Below are 21,895 nucleotides of genomic sequence, written 5' to 3' on the forward strand. Positions count from 1 at the left end.
CACTGCTGTGTGTTGGACACAGGAATGAAGAAAGGCTTCTGCCTTTGAAAAGAGCATGGCAGTAGATCTCTAGAATTCCAGCCTTTGGGCAGCTCAGTTAGCAGGATTTAGAATTCAGTGCCAGCCTTTTGTAAGTAGTCTGAGACTGGTCTCCAAAAGTGCATAAGGAGACCTCAAAGGAAAAGACTGCATCCAATTGAGGTGAAAAGATATTAAAGTGAATATAATTCAAGGCAGTATGAAAAGGTCAGGAGAGAGAATTCCTTAACAATTGACCTGGAATTTTAATGTCTTTTCAGGAATAATAGTATGAACTTAATGCATATTTAGGTACTTCAGGAATATTCTAGTTTTATTAGTGCATTTGATAAGAGTCTTGCATCCTAAACTCAATTGTATAAGGCCCTAAAGCATTCCAATTTGCTCTCCTGAATTAAACTGAGCCTTTGTTCCACAGGAATGGCAGTAAAGTCAACCAACTTGGCTTCCCTCTCTGTGGCTCGTCATGTTGTTATTAATGTTTAAGGAATGAGGGAAGAGGTGTATGAGAACTCTGGTTTGTCAGTCACCTCAGTGTGCATGTATACCATCTGTCCTAACTCCATAGCCAGACCTTTGAACCATGTTCCTAGGATTTCACTAAAGCACCTCAAGCAAGCAGGCTCTAGTACCCTGGCTGTCGGACCACTGGTCTGCATCTGAAATATCTAATTCTCTCCATTTCCAACATTACAAGGAAATCTTGACTTCTCCTTTTTCTGAATAAAATTTCCCTGAAGTGCTTCAATCCCATACACCTAGATATCTACTTTGAACTCATATATGAATTGTAGTAGAAGAGGAAAATTACACAGGAAAAATATCAATGAACTGTTCACAAAGTTAGGCTTGCCAGGGGCAAGGTGTGGCTCACATACCTATATTATAAGCTATTCAGGAGGATGAGATCTGAGGATCATGTTGTAAGCCAGCCTGGGCAGGAAAGGCTTTGGGACTCTTTATGTCCAATTAACCACCAGAAAAGCAGAAATAGCACTGTGCCTTAATGTGGTAGAGCACTAGTCTTGAGCCAGTAGAACTGAGGGACAGTGCCTGGGCCTTGAGCTCAAGCCCCACGTATAGAACCTCCAAATAGTCCAACTTCCCTCTAAGTGCGGTATATGTTATAACTAAGTGTGCTCAGGTATCCACCTAGTAGGCCATCAACCCCCTCGACGCACGTAGCAAGCAACACCTAGAAAATGTAACAGCACTTGGGTGTTCATAAATATATCTTACAAAAAACTTTCAAAGCTTAATCCTGAAAAAATAGGATTTACTTCCAAATGAATCGCTGCAGTTACTGTGTGAGTGTGTGTGTGTGTGTGTGTGTGTTATAAGCTTACATATATGATGTCTAGAATATCATCTTGCAAGTCTATGCAGACAGTCACACATATGTTTATTTTCTATATTTAGGAACTTCTGGGAAGAGGATGAGGAAGAAGAGGAGATTGCTCATAGATCCAGTCAAGGAGCTCAGTAACAAAAGTATATGTGAACAGCTTAGTTCCTTTGAGGACACTCTCAAGCCTTTAGAATTTTTACCTCCTACACGAAACTTAATGATGTTGAAGGAGAGGGACAAAGTGAGTACACTTCTATCAACACCGTTTCAGCATTTGGATTCTGACCAGTTGAATAAGGTAACAGAACAGACTTGGGTCCACACTTTGGCTAGAATGCAATATGTGCTTATGGAGTTTTCCATACTTATAACAGAATTAGAGTTTGTGTGAAAGGCCTTTTATTTAAAATGACTTTTTGAATATGTATATATGAGTTACCATTTTTTTACCCTAGAGCATACATGCTTGTGTTTTAAGTACAGATCGAACATACAAAAATATCTGTTTTTACAGTTGTTTCCAACTTGCCTTTTGCGCTCTGGTTTTAAATCTGGAAGATCAGTGAAGAGGGACTTAGAGCAAAATGAAGAAAACTGCTACGATGATGGTGAGACGTCTATGTGGAGGAGAAAATCCTGGAAACAAAGATCTCATTTTACAGGTCCCAGTGAAAATAGATCCAATTGCTTTTTCCAGTAATAAATGACAGCTTGAGAGTAGAATATTTTAACTTAGTATCGTTACCTCAGGCCGTCATTTTTCTTCTTTTTAGGTTAACATTTGAAAAAGATGAAGTAGCTCGGCTTGTGATAGCACATGCCTATAATCCTATTTATTTGGTTTTTTGGTTTGGGGGGGTATTTTTTGCCAGTCCTGGGGCTTGAACTCGGGGTCTGAGCACTGTCCCTGGCTTCTTTTTGCTCAAAGTTTGCACTCTACATCATAGCCACAGTGCCACTTCCAGCTTTTTCTGTTTATCTGGTACTGAGGAATTGAACCCAGGGCTTTGTGCATGCTAGACAAGCACTCTACCACTAAGCCACATTCCCAGCCCAATCCTAGTTATTTAGAGTTGATTTCATGAGTATCATTGGTTTGGGATTAGCCCAACAAACAAGGTTTATACCTATAATCCCAGCTATGCAGGAGGCATGGCTGAAGACAGACTTTGCAAGAAGCAAAAGACCTGAAAGTTAGCTAAAGGGAAAAGGGCTGGAGATGAGGCTTCAGGAATAAAATGTTTACTTAGCACATGCAAGACAATGAGTTCAAAAATCAGTAACCACACCTTCCACAAGATGAAAAGTGTTTATTATGTATACTGTTCCAATTCTTACTCATTCTTTGGTTTGGTGTGTGTGTGTGTGTGTGTGTGTGTGTGTGTGTGTGTGTGTGTGTGTGTGTGTGTGTGTTTGCCAGTCCTGGTCCTTGGACCGAGGGCCTGAGCACTGTCCCTGGATTCTTTTGGCTCAAGACTAGCACTCTACCACTTACTCTTACTCATTCTTATCCCCCATCCTCCTCAAAGTCAATACACACAAATCCACAAAACAAAATATGTACATGTAATACCATAATTTTTCCTTTAAACAACGAAATGAAAATTAGCTCAAGATTGAGTCTTAAACAATACATTTAATCTAAAACTTAGCAGTTGTCATCCAAACAAAGGGTTTATGGAATAGTAATGGAAATTATTATTGTTGGGACAATTAGAAAGTAATAGAGCCAACTTTCATGTGGTGAATAAGTCTCCTGCTCCCATCATGTTTCATAATGGCATTAGAATCTACTGATAATCCACCCCAGTGATTTTGGCATACCCATATTTTCCCATGAGTGTGTGAGTGAGTATGGAGGGGATGGTGGAGAGGATGGAGAGTGGGGTGATGAGAGTCCAAGAAGGGAAAGTGAAGATGAGTATGTGAGTCTTCAAAGAGCCTAAAGAACATATAACCACCCTTTGCCTGTATTCTTGGATTCCAAGTTGTCTGTCTGACATCTTAGTAACAACTGAAAAGACCTAAGTGACTCCATCTTAAAAATCTAAGCTTGCGGGCTGGGGATATGGCCTAGTGGCAACAGTGCTTGCCTTGTATACATGAGGCCCTGGGTTCAATTCCCCAGCACCACATATATAGAAAATGGCCAGAAGTGGCGTTGTGGCTCAAGTGGCAGAGTGCTAGCCTTGAGCAAAAAGAAGCCAGGGACAGTGCTCAGGCCCTGAGTTCAAGCCCAGAACTGGCCAAAAAAAAAAAATCTAAGCTTGCTCTCCCCTAAATCAGGAGGTTACACAGAAAGCCTGCACAAACATTTTTTCAGAAAAACTGCTGAATGTCTCAAATGGAGGATGTATGTGTTAGATATAAACAGAGATTGAAGTTTAACTTTAGGAATGCAGTTTAACCCTCTGCTAACAAAGTTTAACTATAGCCCTCTGCTAACAGAGTTAACTATGGCCCTCTGCTAACAAAGTTAACTATAGATAAGATTAGCCTATTTCCCTCTGCTTGCTTAGTGTGATATATTGTTAATCAAACATATGTCTTGACTGTTTGGAAGTTTCATGATATAAAAAGACTGCTAGATTTTGACTCGGGGCCCCTGAGCATCACCAGTTGCTGCTGTGTGTGCCGGGGACCGAGCTAGCTCACAATAAACGCCTCTTTACTGTTTACATCGGTCTTGGTCTCTGGTGGTCTTTTTGGGGGTCCTGAACTTGAGCAAAACAGCAACCATATCCAACTCCAATGTGATAAGTCAATTGGTGAAATATTCCTTAATTCCTTGATTATATAGATACCTCCATGATGGAAGAACCAAATCCCCAGGAACACTTCATTCAATTGGAAGCTTGTGACTAAAGAAACAAAGGAACTCTCCCTCGCCTAAGAATACCACAGTAAATATGAACCCCAAATAGAGGGTAACCAGAGAAAATTGGAAGAATATTTTTCCAGGACTGCTCTGGTGGAAGAATTGGTATATTTTGTTATTATCTCTTTACATTTGCAGCACATATTTCATTTCTTACCATGCTCCAGTTGTTTCTAAAAATTATCACTACTGCAGAATCTCATAAGAATTTCACTTGCAAGGCACTCTTCTCCAGGGGTTTTAATAAAGCCATTTTATACTGTAATCGCATTTTTGACTAAGACATTCAAGGAGTGATTTCTGGATCTAACTCCTGTCTACATAGGATTCAAGAGGTTCTCAGCATTAAGTATGCATGGAATTATTTCAGACACTAGTCAAAGAGGTTATTTTAAGTTTTGTTTTTATTTTTATTTATTGATGTCTTTAAGTAATTGTACAAAGACATTTCAATTGAATATGTATAGACTGGGTTTTGATCAGTGTGATTTCATCCCTCAGTCTCCTGTGGATCTACCCAAACTCCAACTATTTCCTTAAACTTATATTTTGTGTATCATACTAAATTCACACCACACCTTAAGTTAATATGTGTTCAACCTATCTATCATGTTGACCTGTAATCAGAAACTGTCTAAAAATCCACAAGCAAAGAAAACATTTTGTTTTTATTTAGAAAACCAGATATTTGAGAACACTGTTGGTAACAATGCAGTTTAAGTTCTTTTTCTCAATAGTCACTTTCCTGGTTGTGCATATATAAACACTAGGTAAAAATAGACAAGTGAGTAACAAACAGTACAAGAAATGTATCCAATGCCTAATGTATGAAACTGTAACCTCTCTGTAATTCAGTTTGATAATAATAAAAAAAATAGACAAGTGATTTTCTGGTTTGTTCCATCCTCACTGTGTTTTGCTAGTCATTAAGGGAACTCAAGTTGAAGCCAAATTGGAACTCTATGCCTGGGGTGTAAAGACCATTTCATGGAGTATTAAACAATTTATTTCACTGAATATAAAAGACTGAATACTGACATGAAGTCTTTCTGGTCCTAACCTATATTTTTTGCAGTCACATTTTTTTATTTTACAAAATAACGTGTTGTAATTAGTATTATGGAATTTTTTATGATTTGGCAGGGAGGGGAATATGAAAGCAGTTACCAAAGTAGACATATTAATAAAATATATTATTCCTATGTGCTTGTCATGGAAAAAGGAGAGAAGTCAATGTTGTAGGTCTCTTCCACATTTCCTCCATCACCCTATGCTGTATTTTCTCCTTTCTTTCCATTTGTATTTTCCTTCCAAATTGGTGGACAAATGCCATATGCCGTGATGTATGGGAACACGCTCAGTTTGAAGGGCAGGAAAGTGGTAACTCTGATTAATCTTTGATATACTCTACCTACAAAAGTGAGAATTCACAAAATGTTGAAAATTCACAGAGGTCAAATGATAATATGGCAAGGCTCTACAAATATGTGAAGACTGAAGTACACTTTGCTGTATTCACTAAACTTTCAGTAAGCTTCAGTGAAAATTCAAGGGAACACACAGAGAAGGCTCTTAAAGTGAGGGATGAGAACTGGGGAATGGAGTTTGGAGCTTTCAGGGTTTCTAGCAGTGCAGGGGAAGAAGCAATGGGACATGCTGAATTTGTGGCTTTCTCTTTTTCCTTCTTCCTTTATAAGTCTTTGCTCCCTCTGAGAGGACACAATCTTTTCTTAACTGGTGTCAGTGACAGCTCCAGCAGTGGCGGCAGCCATCCTGCCCTGGCCCTAGGTAGGGTGGCAGTGCCCCTCTCTCCTCTCTCAGTCCTTCTGGGGTGAGACCTCGGCAGGTGTCTTCCTTCTGCTACCTGGTACTTGGCCTGAGACTAGAGGTAGGAGATCAGAGCTAGATCCACCGTTACATGACGTCAGCAGCACTGCCCTATGGGCTTCTGATGTGAGATCTGCAGTGGAGTGGGAATTGAAAAGGAAAGGGACAGCAAGTCATGAGGGAAGTTCATCCCTTCTGAACGGCATGGGGAACAAAGAACTATTTCAATCGGGTGCTGCCTCTCTGAGGTATTTCAGAAATAATTCCTTAAACATATGGATCATACTTTTCACTGATGCTGATTTCAACCAGCAATTTTTGGGAGAACAGATAAAGAGATGTCCAGGCAAAGTTACCTCATATTTAGTAATTTAGTATTAAATTGAGTGAGGAATGGCTTAAGTGACAGACATGATTAACCCTTAGGTATCTCCACAACCTCTGATTTTATAGGCTAAGATTGCCCCATGGTATAGCTTAAAGGAATTATGAGAAAATTAACAAAAGGACACAAAAGATGTAAATATCAAGAAATTAAAAAGTACAGAGGTAGCTAGTTATAGGTCCAGGATGTCAGGATTTACTGAGATAAGTAAGTATGGAGACTCATCCTGTCAAAGACAGGAGACTAGAGAGTCACACACACACACATACACACACACACACACACACGGTTTTCTTCTTCAAATACCAGTCAACTCTCTGCAGACAATCACAGTGCTCACAGGCAGGGCTCTAGGGTTCCCACACACTGAGACTGAAAAACTAGCAGTTTATGATAAAAGCCATTTAATAAAATTAGTTTGTCCTGATTATAGAAAGCAGCAGTTTGACCTCTCCTTTCGTATTTGCCTTAGCAGGATGTCACTAAAATGCTTTTTCCAGCTTCTCAGAAATTATCTTAATGAGTGCATTCTTAACCCAGGAAAAGTGTCCAATTAAATTGGTCGATAGTGAAATCCTGGCTAGATTACTAGTACCTTATCTAAAATTGTCAATTTATAATTTTAATTCAGAATTTGAACAGACAAATTTTATTCATTTATTTATTTGCAGTACTTGAGGGGTTTACTAAATTTTATCATTGGAGCTGAGAATATGGCCTAGTGGCAAGAGTGCTTGCCTCGTATACATGAAGCCCTGGGTTCGATTCACCAGCACCACATATATAGAAAAAGCGGGCTGGGGATATAGCCTAGTGGCAAGAGTGCCTGCCTCGGATACACGAGGCCCTAGGTTCGATTCCCCAGCACCACATATACAGAAAACGGCCAGAAGCGGCGCTGTGGCTCAAGTGGCAGAGTGCTAGCCTTGAGCGGGAAGAAGCCAGGGACAGTGCTCAGGCCCTGAGTCCAAGGCCCAGGACTGGCAAAAGAAAAAAGAAAAGAAAAAGCCAGAAGTGCTGCTGTGGCTCAAGAGGTAGAGTGCTAGCCTTGAGCAGAAAGAAGCCAGGGACAGTGCTCAGGCCCTGAGTCCAAGCCCAGGACTGGCAAAAAACAAAAACACTAAATTTTATCATTTTAATTCAGAATCTGAACATACAAATATTTATCTATTTACTTATTTCCATTACTAGGGGACTGAACTAAAAAGGCCTGGGAGCTGTCTCTTAGCATTTTTATTTAAGGGTGGCAGTATTCCTTCCAGGGAAAGCCACCACTTCCTGAACAGTCAAGTTTTAGCTAGATATGGTCGCAGGATTTTTATATCTCGGCATTCTGGAAGTGGAAGCAGCCTAACTTGGGCTATATTTTGAGTTCAAATATCCCCAGATCACACTGGAAAGAAGAAAGGAAAATATCTCTGTGAAAGGATGGATGAAACATACAGCATTCTCTGGCATATTAATTTCTTACTTTATGTTTGAACTTCAAATGTACAGGAAAGCATGGTTTTTATGCTTTTATCACAGAAAATGATTGATAGCTTCAAAAATGTTGATCTACGGTTTACATGATACTTCATTCTCCAGAAACAATGCTACATTAGGAGCATAGCCTGGGATATTTAAATTTGTGTTTTATTTCAAAAGAGCAAGTGGGCATGGTGGGGCATGAGTGTAATCCCAACAGACAGTGCAATGAAGTAGGAGGATGCAGTACTTGAGACCGATCTGACCTACATATCAAGAATTTCTCTCAATTTAGGAAAGCTCACACCCAAAACTCATGTACTAAAGTTCCTGGATATTTCTGTCTCTTAACATTACAAGACTGAAGTCATATTTCCATACAAGATTTCTGAAATCAGGCAAAGGGAATGGATTGCTTCCAGGGATCAAGGCTGATAACAAAAAAACTGAAATGTGAGTTCCTTAGTACTGCTAATGCCTTGTTTTTCTGGCCCTTGTCCCAGAGTAATAAAAACATTTAAAAAGTATAAGGAATTTTAGTAAAGTTATATTAGTAAATAATAATGAAACCAGCAACTAATGCCTGATATTGTTAAACAAGTTACCTCTTTACAGTATGTTCTAAGACTGTTAGATTGTTTTTATGTACATGGAAATCATACTGAATTTTCTGGATAATGTAGGACAGAATAAAATAGTATGAAGTTTTTATCTGAAACATTGGAAGGTCTGAGCCAGAAGTCACTTGGTTCATTTTCATCTTTCTCTTGCTTGCATAGACAGTTTACTTGTAACCATGGTTAAGCAAACCACACTACAGTACATGTTCAGGCATCCTACGAACCCATGAGGATTCTCGCAATATGGATACAGTTGTAGGGTAGAGATTAAATTGATGGTTCCTTGTGAAATATACAGGCTATTATTCTGAGCTGCTTTTTCTTTTTAGTTGTGTGTTTTAAGTGAAGCTATGGTTTATGTATCCTCAAAAATGAGCTTTCTACATGTCAAAAACATCATTAAACAGTGTTTAACAATAAAGTAAACATAAATGAGTGAACTAATTTAGTCAGACACAGACCTAAATAGGAATACAAATGATGTGTGGACTGAGAGATTTGGAAAACTCTTCAGAAAAAACCAAGTATTGTTTTTTTCAGGTCAACTTAATTGAGTGTAAGGAAAGACAAGGCTTGTGCAGAACCAGGAAGCCAGCACAGCTTGTGAAAATGGGGTTCAGCAGTTCCTAAAACTCCTCAAAGTGTCCCTGTAGCCACAGCGGCTTCAAAGATAAGGCAGCGTGTTGATGAACTCTCTGAAACTGTGTTGGAATCCATAAAATCAACAGCACTCTGATGGAAGAGCTGGGCTCCAGAATTTCCTATGAGGCTAGACAAACAGTGCAAATGTGAAAAGGGTGACACAGATGCTGCTGGGTGGTGGGGTCAGAGGCAGCCTAAACATTTCACCAAAAAAACCCAGTTCTGTCTGTGCCGTTTCTGTGCCCACAAGCCTAGCTTGCCTGTGCTTTTTTTCCCTATCAGATTGATTGATCAGCACATTTTCCATGCCCTTTCTGTTCTCTGCTCCTAAGGTACTGGTTTGTAAGTGACTGGAATGGATTCGTGTAAAGGCATTTCAACTTTATACATTCCATTATTGATGTTTTCTCAATGTGGTTAAGGTTTAAAGACTGAAAAGAATGAACCTATTCAGATAGCTGACAGAACAGGCAATGAGTTACCCATTTTTGGAAAAGGAGAGGCCTTGAAATCTGAAAGATTTCTAAACCTTGGTAATTGGCACAAACTCTATAAATTACTCTTAGAATTTGTAAATAATCAGTTAAGTTTAGATTTACAGTACACTTTTTCTATTCACTTGTATTTACTTCTGTCATTGGAGTTAGATTGACCAGGACTAGGAAAATCCTACTGAAAGTGGGTATCTGCTGAGTTTACATTTCAAAGTACAGAAGGGCCAGATGCTTTTGGATGTGGTACCAGTGAAGATGGCAGAGTCTCCTGTTAGGGATCTCCTCTGTATTAGCACAAGTAACACTGCAAATCAGCAAATGTCTGTGTATACTTGGATTATTTTTATCCTCTCCATTATCAGAGTGCAAACTCTTTCATTTGGCAAACAGTAAATATTTGGTAAGAATTACTTAAACAAAACGTTTTTTGTTTATCAATTATCCCAACAGGAGTTGTGGAACAGAAAAGAAAACCCTGAGGCAGTGAAAATGAGTGCAATAGTATGTCACATGGTGTTAACTACTTTACAGGTAAGATTTATCAACTCTGCTTTGAAAAAGAAATAAAGCAATGGCCACAGGCACTTAAATATTTATGAAAACAAAGTCATTTCTTTTTCTGGTAGTTGTCTTGAGTCTTGAACTCGGGGCCTAGGCACAGTCCCCGAGCTTTGGGGATTTTTTTTTGTGTCTCAAGGCTAGTGCTCTACTATTTGAACCATAGCTCCACTTTACTTTTTGGTTGTTATTTGGAGATAAGAGTTTTACAGACTTTCCTTCCTAGGCTGGCTTCACATAATGTCTTCAGATTCCATCCTCCTCAGTAGCTAGGATTATAGGTATCTTTTTTAAAATGTTTCTATTTGAAACAAACTCCACTAGAGTGAGATGCTTAAGAGTGATGGTACCTACCATTATGTATAGAAGTTGGGGACTGATGCCAGAAAGTTCTAATCACATTCTCATTCACACTCATATCCCCAGAAATCTATTCTGTGTCTCATTCTTTTTATAGCAAACTATCAAAAATAATTGTAAATGTGACACTCATTTTTATAGGTAAAGAGCAATAACTTACTTTTGAAATTTCATTCCTATTCAACATACTCAAGAGTGCTGTTGCAAAAGGCTGAATGAAAAGCAAAGACCGCAGTCCTTTGTCCCACCCTCCTTCATCTCTAAGCCCTCATCATCAGACAACACTGTGTTAGGCTCTTCTGTTTAGAACTTACATCCATGTTTCCAACTGATAACATGTTTTCTGTTCTTTCTTGATTTCCCAGGTTTAGCTTTTCTCTCTTGCCTTTTTTTCTTTTTGTTATTGGCAAGGTGATGTTCAGAGGAGTTACAGTGACATATGTTAGGTAATGAGTGCATTTATTGTCCAACTTGTTACCCCCTCCCTCATTTTCCTCCCACCTTCCCTCCTCCCAACCTCTCCTCCCCGAGTTGTACAGTTGGTTTACTACATATGTATTGTTGTTGCATTGGTTTGTCTTTTATCCTTTGTCTCACTATTTTAATGTTCCCCTTTCCCTTCCCTAATTCAGATAGACAGACATAAAATACCAAGGGTACCAGAATCAAATATAGTGACAACAGGGGCTAAATCATAGGGAAAATGATCCGAAGAAAAAAGAAATAATTTCATATAGTACTTTAAGAATAACAGCATCAGTGATAAACCACACTTGTTTCCATATTTTGGAGGTCATATCACTTGACGTCATTAGCTATTAAGCTGTTGTGGTTATCTGCTAGGACTATCCTAGATATATACTAATTATTACCAATGAGTGATATCATAGAGTTCATGTTTCTTAGTCTGATTTTTTTCTCTTTCCATTTTCTTACGAATAGAGAAATGCCATTCTTTCTGATAGTAGCATAGAAGTCCACTGTGTATACATACCACAGTTTCTTAATTCATTCATCTACTGAGGGGCATATGGGTTGATTCCATATTTGAGCTATGGTAAATAATGCTGCTATAAACATGGTTGTGCTGGTAGCTTTAGTATGGCTTTGTGATCCTTTGGGTAACTGCCCAAATGTGGGGTTGCTGGGTCAGAGAGGAGCTCTATGTTTAGCGTTGTGAGGTCTCTCTTGGCTTTTGGGGGCCTGAAATGAAATCCTACCTTGTTAAATTCCTCATTTTAATGTGCCTTTAGCTGAGCATTTAGTGTTACCAGGTAACAATTGTAATAGTTGTGAATACAGGCTTGATTGTGACAGAAAACCAAAATGCCTACCATAAAGAAGACAGTAAGAAGTGAATTTCTCCCTCAGCTAATCATGCAGTCTGGTATGCGTTTGTGCTGGAAAAGTTGTCAGAGCCAAGTTTTCCTTTACCTTATTTCTCACTTTCAAGATCCAAAAGAATCTACCTACACTGTTTCTATTTCAATCAGCAGTGTATTTTTCCTAAAGTGCTCTGTCTAGCTGGGAAATGCAGCTCAGCTTTAGCCACCTTAGACCCAGCTAATGATGATATTTCTATTGAAGAAGACATGGTAAGGAAGAGCTAGCACATTCTGGCACTAAGATCACCTGAAGCCCACATGGAAGCAAATGTTATGCTTCTATTACCTGATTCTATTACCTGAGTTAATCATTCCCTCATGTTTTCATTTACTGAATATTTGTCCACGTACCCATCCTTTTTTTCCTTTCCCTCCTGTAGTTTTTTTTTAAATACTTATTTATTGTCAAAGTGATGTACACAGAGGTTACAGTTTCATATGTTAGGCCTTGGGTACATTTCTTGTACTGTTTGTGTACCCATCCTTAATTATTTTTCCAAATTCTCTGAAGATAAAACAAAATGCCTCCTGAATATATACAATTTGCTATGCCAGTTGATCAGTTCTACATTTTTTCTTCAAGGAAACTCTTGGAGCTCATCATCTTCTTGTTCTAGTTCAAAGTAGTTTTTCTTTGGGTCTTCTCCACAGTTTTTGTCTTGAGAAAGTCTTTATTTCAAACATGGGAATTTCTTGTTGGGAATTTCTCTTTGTTCCTCTGTAGGCAATCCTGATTTTCTCTGGAAGCATTTGGGGATTTTCTTTATATCTACTGCCATGATATTTCATTACAATATTTGGTGTACTAAGCATGTAGTGGGTTCTTTTGGTCAAAAATAACATCCTTGTGCTAAGTGAAATGAACTCCACGTTATAGAAACAAGTCTTATATCATTGTTGTAATTATTTTCAACATGCCATGTGAAACCATACCCCTTTTTTTCCTCTCATATTCCCTTCCTGGGGTTTCACCCCTGCTATCACTGTATCTCATCTTAGTGCCTTCGATAGTGTATATATGTGTATTAGAACTAGGGAAGAGAAAGGGAAAAGGAATACCAAAATCGAGAGACAAAAGAAAAAAAGACAAACCATTCCAAAAGCAATACTTAAAAAACCATTTGGGGGCTGGGGATATGGCCTAGTGGCAAGAGTGCCTGCCTCATATACATGAGGCCTTGGGTTCAATTCCCCAGCACCACATATACAGAAAATGGCCAGAAGTGGCGCTGTGGTTCAAGTGGCAGAGTGCTAGCCTTGAGCAAAAAGAAGCCAGGGACAGTGCTCAGGCCCAGAGTCCAAGCCCCAGGACTGGCCAAAAAGAAAAAAAAACATTTAGTGTAAACTAACTGTACAACTCATGGGGGGAGAGGGAAAGGGGGAGGCGGGGGGGGGGGGAGGAATGAAGGAGGAGGTAACAAGTTGAACAAGAAGTATAATCACTGCCTTTCATATGAAACTGTAACACCTATGTACTTCACTTTGACAATAAAAAATAGTATTCTTGGCTTCTAAGATTTTTAAGAAATATTTTGTGCCCTTCATCTTCACTGTTTCCTTCTCTTATTTGGAGGGCAATAGGGTCTGATTATGGATATTCTGCATCATTTTTAAAATCCTTTTGAGCTATATTAACTTCCTTTGACTTTGTATTTTTCAGGTGTCTATTTTATTTTTCAGTTTTGGTGAAATTGGCATTTCTCCCTTTACCTTTTCTTTACCAGAAGATTGTTGATGTTGTTTTATTCTGTTTGGTTTTGAAGCACATTAATAAGCTGGATGCCTGCAATTCCAATTACTCAGTAGATTGAGATCTGGGGATTGCTGTTCAAAGCTAGCCTCAGCAGGAAAGACTGTGAGACTCTTATCTCCAATTAATCACAAAAATAAAGTCATTCTATCAAAAGAATAAAAATTAAAAGGATTAATAGAATAATAATTAGTTGAGGGGCTGGGAATACGGCCTAGTGGCAAGAGTGCTTGCCTTGTATACGTGAAGCCCTGGGTTCAATTCCTCAGCACCACATATATAGAAAACGGCCAGAAGTGGCGCTGTGGCTCAAGTGGTAAAGTGCTAGCCTTGAGCAAAAAGAAGCCAGGGACAGTGCTCAGGCTCTGAGTTCAAGCCCCAGGACTGGCAAAAAATAAAATAAAATTTAATATTAATTAGTTGAGATTTTACTAAAATCTCTATTGAAGTATGGCAAATTCAAACTGCACGTTTAACATACAGTAGGCTATACCATTGCCATTGTAATTAACACATCCAACCCCTCCTAAAGATTCCTGTATTCTCTGCCCCTTTCATCACACAGTTTGCCAACACCCCTACCACTGCCCTTACAAACTGACTTCAAAATTTACCAGTGAGGTGGTTTCACAGTCCTCCCCACCTCTAGCTCCTTTTTAAGAAGAGGAAATCTCCAAAGGTGATCATGCTCTTTGAATTTGAAGCGTCCTAAAGCACTGTGGATTTTTCTTCTATCTGTACCCAAGACTAATTGCACTTTCTATATGAGGCATTTTTATCAGCATGCATTTTGAAATGAGCTAATATTTCTTTGTCACACTAGACATTGATACAACAGTTTGGAATTCTTTTCCATATATTTCCTCTGTGATCTACTTCTGTGCTCTGTGATAAGTGATATTTATTCTAATTATATTGTACTGTTTTGCTCCTTTGAAGGCTATCATGGTCACTTATGAAATTTTTCAGTATTTTGTTGATTATTGCTTATCCATATCCTGTATTCCTTTCAGTGATGTTGTTTCCCTTTACTTTTCTCATTTCCATATCCTGTATTCCTTTCAGTGATGTTGTTTCCCTTTACTTTTCTCATTTCTAATTACTTTCCCAGGAATACAACAAGATGGGAATATGGTCCTTTAATCTAAAGGAGCTCTGCAAAAACTGTAACCCAAAACAAGTAGCTGCCACGTTTAATAGCTTGTTACAGAAACAGACCATTGAGCTCTAGAGGGAACCCAGAGTGAGGGGAACCCCTCTCTACTTCTCAACTTTTCAAGAGCTCAAGCAGAGAGGCAGAAAGGGGGGGAGAAGGCAAGTATATAGGTGGCCTTTCCACCTGCCCTAGTGGTTTTATATAGGTCCCATAAAATATTCAGGTTCAGGGCTGGGAATACGGTCTAGTGGCAAGAGTGCTTGCCTCTTATACCTGAAGCCCTGGGTGCTAGCCTTGAGCAAAAAGAAGCCAGGGACAGTGCTCAGGCCCTGAGTCCAAGGCCCAGGACTGGCAAAAAAAAAATTCAGGTTCAGTGCCCCATGAAGGGGCCATGTGGACTCATTGTCCAGTGAACAGTGGAACCAAATTTGATTTCATATGTATGTAATGATATGAGCCTTAAGGTTAGACTGGAGCTTTAAAGGATCCAAATTATGCAAAAGACAGCCTAGAGGAGAATCCCGAGGAATTTTAGACAAGACCCCTCCCATTCTGAGAGTGTGGTTGACTAGATTTTCCATAAGTGTCTCCACCCAGAGGAACTCAAGAGTGCTTGTCACCATATAATTGTCAGATCCCTGGCCTATGCCGGCCAATGAGTGGCCTTGGCCTCCTGGGCTAGACCTGGAACTCAGCTCTGAGCATTTACTCTTGTGCTCTGAGCCCTGAACTGTGACTCACCACTGATCAGACAGAGTTGAATGCAGGAAAGGGGTGTGGAATTCATCACAGTGGTTGTCTGGGTGGGCCTGATCTCTGTACCAGGTCCTCAGGGCAGCTCAGATTATCAAAAGGGGAAGAGCAAAACTCACCGCAGAGCCTCGATTCAAGTCACAGCACTAATGAAAGCATATAGCCCAGAAGACCACACAGACACAGTCAAGTACAGAAAAAGCAGTTTATTGCCAGCTGAGGCTGACCTGGCCGCCTCTCCCATGGGAGAGGGACAAATGGCATCCATCTTTTGTTTAGGGTCAAACGTTTGGTCAGGGATAGGGGTAAAACAGGGCTCTGGAAATTGAATGGGAGGAATGGCCAGGGCTGAAGGCCAGCTGCAGTTAGGAAAATCAACCGGTTGTGGGAGGGGCTGAGGAACTGAGATGGAGGGGATGCTAACAATAACCTCTCTGAATCTCCAGGGTATTTTAACTGTATTGTAGATTGGCAAAATAAAGCAATTTTAAAACATGCCTCTGAGTATTTGACCTACCATTTCACAGGATCTTTATGATCTCCACCAACTCACACGATCAAATATATATTACAGGCATATATTGGGGTTTTATCTAATTTAACCTATCCACTGTTTTGTTTGGTTTGGGTTTGTCAGTCCTGGGGCTTGAACTCAGGGCCCAAGCACTGTCCCTGGCTTCTTTTTGCTCAAGGCTAGTACTCTGCCACTTGAGCCACAGCGCCACTTCTGGCCTTTTCTCCGTATGTGGTGCTGAGGAATCAAACCCGGGGCTTCATGTATACGAGATGAGCACTTTAACACTAGGCCATATTCCCAGCCCCTCCATCCACTTTTTTAAATTAGCATATACTAATAGCATAAAGGTATTTCATTGAGCTATTCTCATTTATGCATGAAATGTATTTTCTTCACATTCACCCCCTTTACTATGCTTTGTCTCTGCTCTCCCATTTTTTTCAACATTGTTTTGTTATGTCATTCTCATTCATACATATAATTTTCTTTGATTATATTCATCCTAATACTATCTATTCCTTTCCCTCTCCCTCCATTCCTCCCTGCAATCAGCCTTATATTTTTGTTCTGAGTTTTTAGCTCAGGATTCTCCAATCATTATTATTACGTGTGTTTGTGTGTGCATGTGCGCTGGTCCTTGGGCTTGAACTTAAGGTTTGGGCAGTCTTACTATGCTCTTGTGTTCAAAGCTAGTGCTCTATATTGAGCCACAGCTTCACTTCCAACTTCCTGTGGTTAACTGGAAGTAAAACTCTCATGGATTTTCCTGTTGGGACTTAGAAATGCAATCCTCAGCTATCATCATCTTGAGTAGGTAGGATTACAGGCATGTGCCACCAGTGCCTAGTTAGGATCATTAAAGTCCAATTGATGACATCAAGGTGCCTACTTACATGTATACAACATTCTTTTTATAACCTATTTGTCCTTAACTTGGAAGAAAGATGTTTTGCTTTCTGCCAAATTTAAACAATTTTCCAGTTTGCATGCAGTTTTCTCACTGTCCACGATAATCAAGATATTTTAGCAATGTTTTTTAGGCTGATACATTGAACCACTTGTAAGAAATGAAAATACTAGGGTGCTACTTTTCACACTCCTTTACTCCTGACTAAAAACAACAGCAAGATAACCAGCTACTTTGAATGTTCCCACCACCAGCATCACCAGTCTTGGCATATCCAAGTACCCATTAATTACTCATTTCTGTGTGTGTGTGTGTGATTATATCCCAATGTTGAGATACTCATAAATTCCCTCATTTAGCTAAGGGCCTGTGCCTGAGATACAAATGTGTAATGAAATATAAAGTTGAACTTTCTCATTACCTATTTCTTTGGTCCATTAGTTTGCATCCTTCCCAGGTTAACAGACTGGCTTGTCTAAAAATACTGCTGTTAAAGAGAGTTGACCATTACTTAATTTTATACAGAAAAATGGAAGCGATTTGGTTGTTTATTTTTATTTTTTCCATTAAGTCTTGCTCTTGTCTGTAACAAAAAATACTTCCATAGGCTGGGGGTTTGCCATTTCTCACAACAAAAAAACCTCAACATTCAAAATATATTCCTCAAATATGGAAAAGACAAACAAATGAGCATATATAGGAAGAAAGTGTTGAAGGCTTTACGCAGGTTTTAGGATGGCTGCCAAGAAGTCTATTCTTTTTCAGGTTTCTGGCATTCAGCTTCAGTGGCACTCCGGGGCTCTGGTGGATTCTCTCTGAAGGAAGAAAATAACAAGTGGTTCATAGAGTTGTGGATGATATGAAATACAAGGACACACATTTCATACAAACTGAAAAATTCTGACCTTCCCATCTATTCTAGATTGTCTTTGCTACACCAGCAACCCAGGCTTGCTTCATACTTTTTCTTGTGTGAAGATATGGGTAAGGGGGGTGGATTTACAATTTGGAACTTACCCGGGAACCCCAGTCTCAATCCTGCAATCCTAGCTATTCAGGAGCCTGAGACCTGAGGATACTAGCTAACCTAGACAGGAAAGTCTGTGACTCTTACCCCCAATACACTGGAAAAAGATGGAAGTGGTGACATGGCTCAATTGGTAGAACACTAATCATGAACAAAAAGATGCTCAGGGACAGTGCCTGGACACTGGTTCAAGCCCAAGGTCGGCAATATATACATATAAATGTACACATTTATATACATACTTATATATACATATAAATGTACACATACATATATATGAACTTAAGGCTATGCATAGTTAGTTAAATGCAACATTTTAAAAACCTAGGTTAACGGAGGCACTCTATAATGACCAAATCATGTGAACTTTACTGTGCGTTCATGTTTGCTTTGTTTTGTTATCATCCTGTGGTGTTAAGGATTAATCTCACAGGCCAAAATGCGCATGTAAGCACTCTATCACAGTTACCTACCACTCCGCCATCACAGCCCATCCGTAATTTTAAAGATTGCCTCTTCTTATCAGTATGATTTGAGTCCAATAGCACGTTGTTTACAAAAACAGAGTTCAGAGTTTGCTAATTTTTTTCATTCCTGTATTATATGAAAACATTTACCTTGATGGCCAGTCACTATCGCTCCCACCTTGCAGCACCCAGTCACCAACCCTGGGCCCCCAACACAGCTTCCAGTAGGAAGGGGGAGGGAATGAGACGGGGAGGCATTTAGGAGAACCGAGGGCCTGCAGAAGCCACTTACCTGACTAACATTTCAGGATATGGAGTGCGCAAGAAAATGCGCTCCACCTCGTGCAGTCGCAACTCACTGACAGTGCGGCAAAGGGCGAGGCGAGCCGCATCTGGAAGCAGGGACCCCTGGGCCTCAAGCGAGGACAACTCCTCCTCAGGCTCCTGCTCAGGCTGCCCGGGATTCTCCTCATCGCGGCCCCCGCTGGCCTGGGGGCTGCCGGGCTCGCCGTCGTCTCTCATGGCGGCCAGAGTGCTCGTGCCCGCGTCCGCGCCCGCGGCGCCTGCGCCCAGGCCTTCTCCGGCTCCCGCGCCCGGGCCTTCTCCGGCTTCCAGCTCATCCTCGCGCTTCATCTTCTCCGCGGCCTCGGCCTCGCCTCCTGGCCCTCCGGTCCCCGAAGTCACCGTGGGCTTCACGTCTGTAAAGGAGAGATGCAGAGGGAGAGGCGCAGCTGGAGGAGAGAGCGGGCGGCCATGGAGGCTTCGCCGCGACGTGAGGGCCGCACGCGGCAATGGCGGCGAAGGAGCCCCCCCACCCCGGCTCCCCCACCCCACCCGGGCTTGTTTCTGGGAATTCACCCCAAACCGTCTGGGCACCTACCCTGCACCTCTTCCTGGAGCCCATGGGCTTCCGGAGTCCGGCAGGTGCTCTGCTGCGGAACGTCCATGATGAAATGGCTGGGAAGCACTATGCCTTTCCCTGCTCCAAAATGGCGCGTCCTGCTCTTAGCTCTGAAGGTTAAAGCAACTCCAAGACCGCAGTTCTCACGAGGTTTTGTTGTACTGCGTGCAGTGGGGTCTACCTTCTGGGGCGCATGCGCTACTATGTTGGGGGGCGGGGGAGGCATAGGGTAAGGATATGTTGCCCGGTCTCTAGTTGGGGAGTCTGCGCATGCACCACTTTGGTGGGGCCATAGAGTAGGGACGGGGCGTGAGAGTGCGCATGCGCGCACATGTCTGTATATGTGTGTGTGCATCTTTTCTGAGTGTATTGGTCTTCGGCTTGAACTCAGAGCCTGGGCGCTGTCCCTGAGCTTTTTTGCACAAAGATATTGCACTACCACTGAGTCACAGCTCCACTAGTGGCTTTTTGGTAGTATGTTGGAGATAACGGTCCTGTACAAGCCAAGCACTCGTGGCTCACGACTGTAATCCTAGCTACTCAGGAGACTGAAATCTCAGGATCTCAGTTTAAAGCCAGGCCAGGAAAGAAAGTCTATGAAGTTATTTTCAACTAACCATCACAAAGCTGGACATGGAGCAGTGGCACAAAGGGTAGAGCACAAACGCTCAGGGATTCCACTCAACTCTTGAGTTCAAACCACAGGACTGATAAAAAAAAAAAAAAAAAACAACAATAAAAACCCCAAACCAAAAACCAAAAACCTTGAACCAAAACAAAAAACATCTCATCAAATAGGCTTAAGAAAACTAATAGTTTATGCATTATTCCCTCTTTTTTTCTCAGATATGAAGCCTGTACTCAATCAGGGCCTTGTACTTGCTAAGCAAGTGTTCTTCCAGAGCTAAATCCCAAACCCCTATTTATGCATTCTTTGAAATGCTGAGATTTTAAGTTCCACTTCATATTGCTTTTATGAGACCCATTTCGAGTACTGTAGCAGATATTATTTTGGTAATGCAACCTTAAGTAAGTTACTAATCCCTTGGAATCTCTGAATTTTCTTTAAGACAGAATGACAAAGACTAAGCAATTTCACAATTACTAAGCATGTCCATATTGTTTGGAGAGGATATTTAACACCTACTCATGTAATGAACTGCACATTTCATCATGCATTATGTATGCTTTGGGATTATGTCTGACCTATTTTTAAATTAGGACATATTAACTGCAGGAAGGTATTTTATTGATATTTCCTTACATGCATACAATGATGTTGATCATATTCACCCCTTTATTACCTTTACCCATATCTACCCTTCATTTAAAAAAAAATTAATGGGAATTACTGATATGTCTTTATATATAAAATATCTTTTATCATATTTACATATCACACTAACTTTCTTTGTCTAAACCATCCCCAAGTCTCTCCCAGAAAATAAGTACCCTTTCAGGTTCACTGTGTGTGTGTGTGTGTGTGCAGGTGGTGGGGCCTGAAGTCAAGGACTGGACAAGATGCTTTAGCTTTTTTCTACCACTCAATCCACAGATCCTTTAATATCATTTGTTGGATGATTGAAGAGTCTCATGGACTTTCCTACCCAGGCCGCTCTCAAACCTTGATCCTCACATATCAGCCTCCTGAGTAGCTAGGATTACATGTATGAACCACTGGCGAGCAGCTTTAAAAAATTAAGTTAAATTTTCTGCAACATGATTATTAAACAAGATTTCTGAAGGGCTTCTAAAGGGCATTCTCTTTTGAAACCTCCTGAGAGTTAATAATAAAAAAGACAGTGCTAGCAGGGTGGCAGTGGCCCAGACCTATAAATGTAGCTACACATGAGGCTGAAATCTGAGGATCAGTTTGATGCCATCCCAGGCAAGAAATTCCTTGAGACTCTTTTATCTCCAATTAACCATCCCAAAAAAAAAAAAAGCTTGAACTTGTGACTCATGTGGTAGAGCACCAGCCTTGACCAAAAAAGCTCAGGGACAACACTCAGGCCCTGAGTTCAAGCCCCAGGACTGGCTGGCACAAGAAAAAATAATGCCAGAAGCAAAACTCAGCTATGGAAAGAACTAGAGATTATAGCTTGCCCACCTGCAACAGAAGAGCTGGCCCTCGGGACACTGCTGTAATATTTCGCTTGTGGAGTTTGGAAAGATGTAAACAAACTGCATTCAAATTCACTAGTATTCCTCACTCCTAGACCTGCAACTCCATCACTGTACATGCACCCGTGCACGGAGCACTAAACTCACTAATGGGTTGTTTGGGTTTTTGGGGTTTGTTGGTCGGTCTTGAATTGTGGCTTTGGTCTCTGTCCCTGAGATCCTTTTCAACCTCCATCCTCAAGAGCTCCACCTTTTCAGTGGTTAGGATTGCAAACCTGAGCCACCACCTC

The 21,895-nt window shown here is 40.6% G+C and overlaps 1 protein-coding gene across 1 annotated transcript in view; it reads left to right on the forward strand.

The window, feature by feature from the left end:
- LOC125342980 (double-strand-break repair protein rad21-like protein 1) overlaps nucleotides 1-14,984 on the forward strand; it is a 28,201-nt gene extending 13,217 nt beyond the window's left edge. Inside the window, exons 7-12 of the mRNA XM_048335321.1 lie at nucleotides 1,459-1,685; nucleotides 1,902-1,995; nucleotides 5,796-6,053; nucleotides 9,629-9,739; nucleotides 12,131-12,213; nucleotides 14,865-14,984. Coding sequence (XP_048191278.1) covers nucleotides 1,459-1,685; nucleotides 1,902-1,995; nucleotides 5,796-6,053; nucleotides 9,629-9,739; nucleotides 12,131-12,213; nucleotides 14,865-14,984 — 893 coding nt within the window. The remainder of the gene's footprint in view (nucleotides 1-1,458; nucleotides 1,686-1,901; nucleotides 1,996-5,795; nucleotides 6,054-9,628; nucleotides 9,740-12,130; nucleotides 12,214-14,864) is intronic.
- The last annotated feature ends 6,911 nt before the right edge of the window (nucleotides 14,985-21,895 follow it).

The sequence above is a fragment of the Perognathus longimembris genome, chromosome 28 (genome assembly GCF_023159225.1).
Source record: "Perognathus longimembris pacificus isolate PPM17 chromosome 28, ASM2315922v1, whole genome shotgun sequence".
NCBI lineage: Eukaryota > Metazoa > Chordata > Mammalia > Rodentia > Heteromyidae > Perognathus > Perognathus longimembris.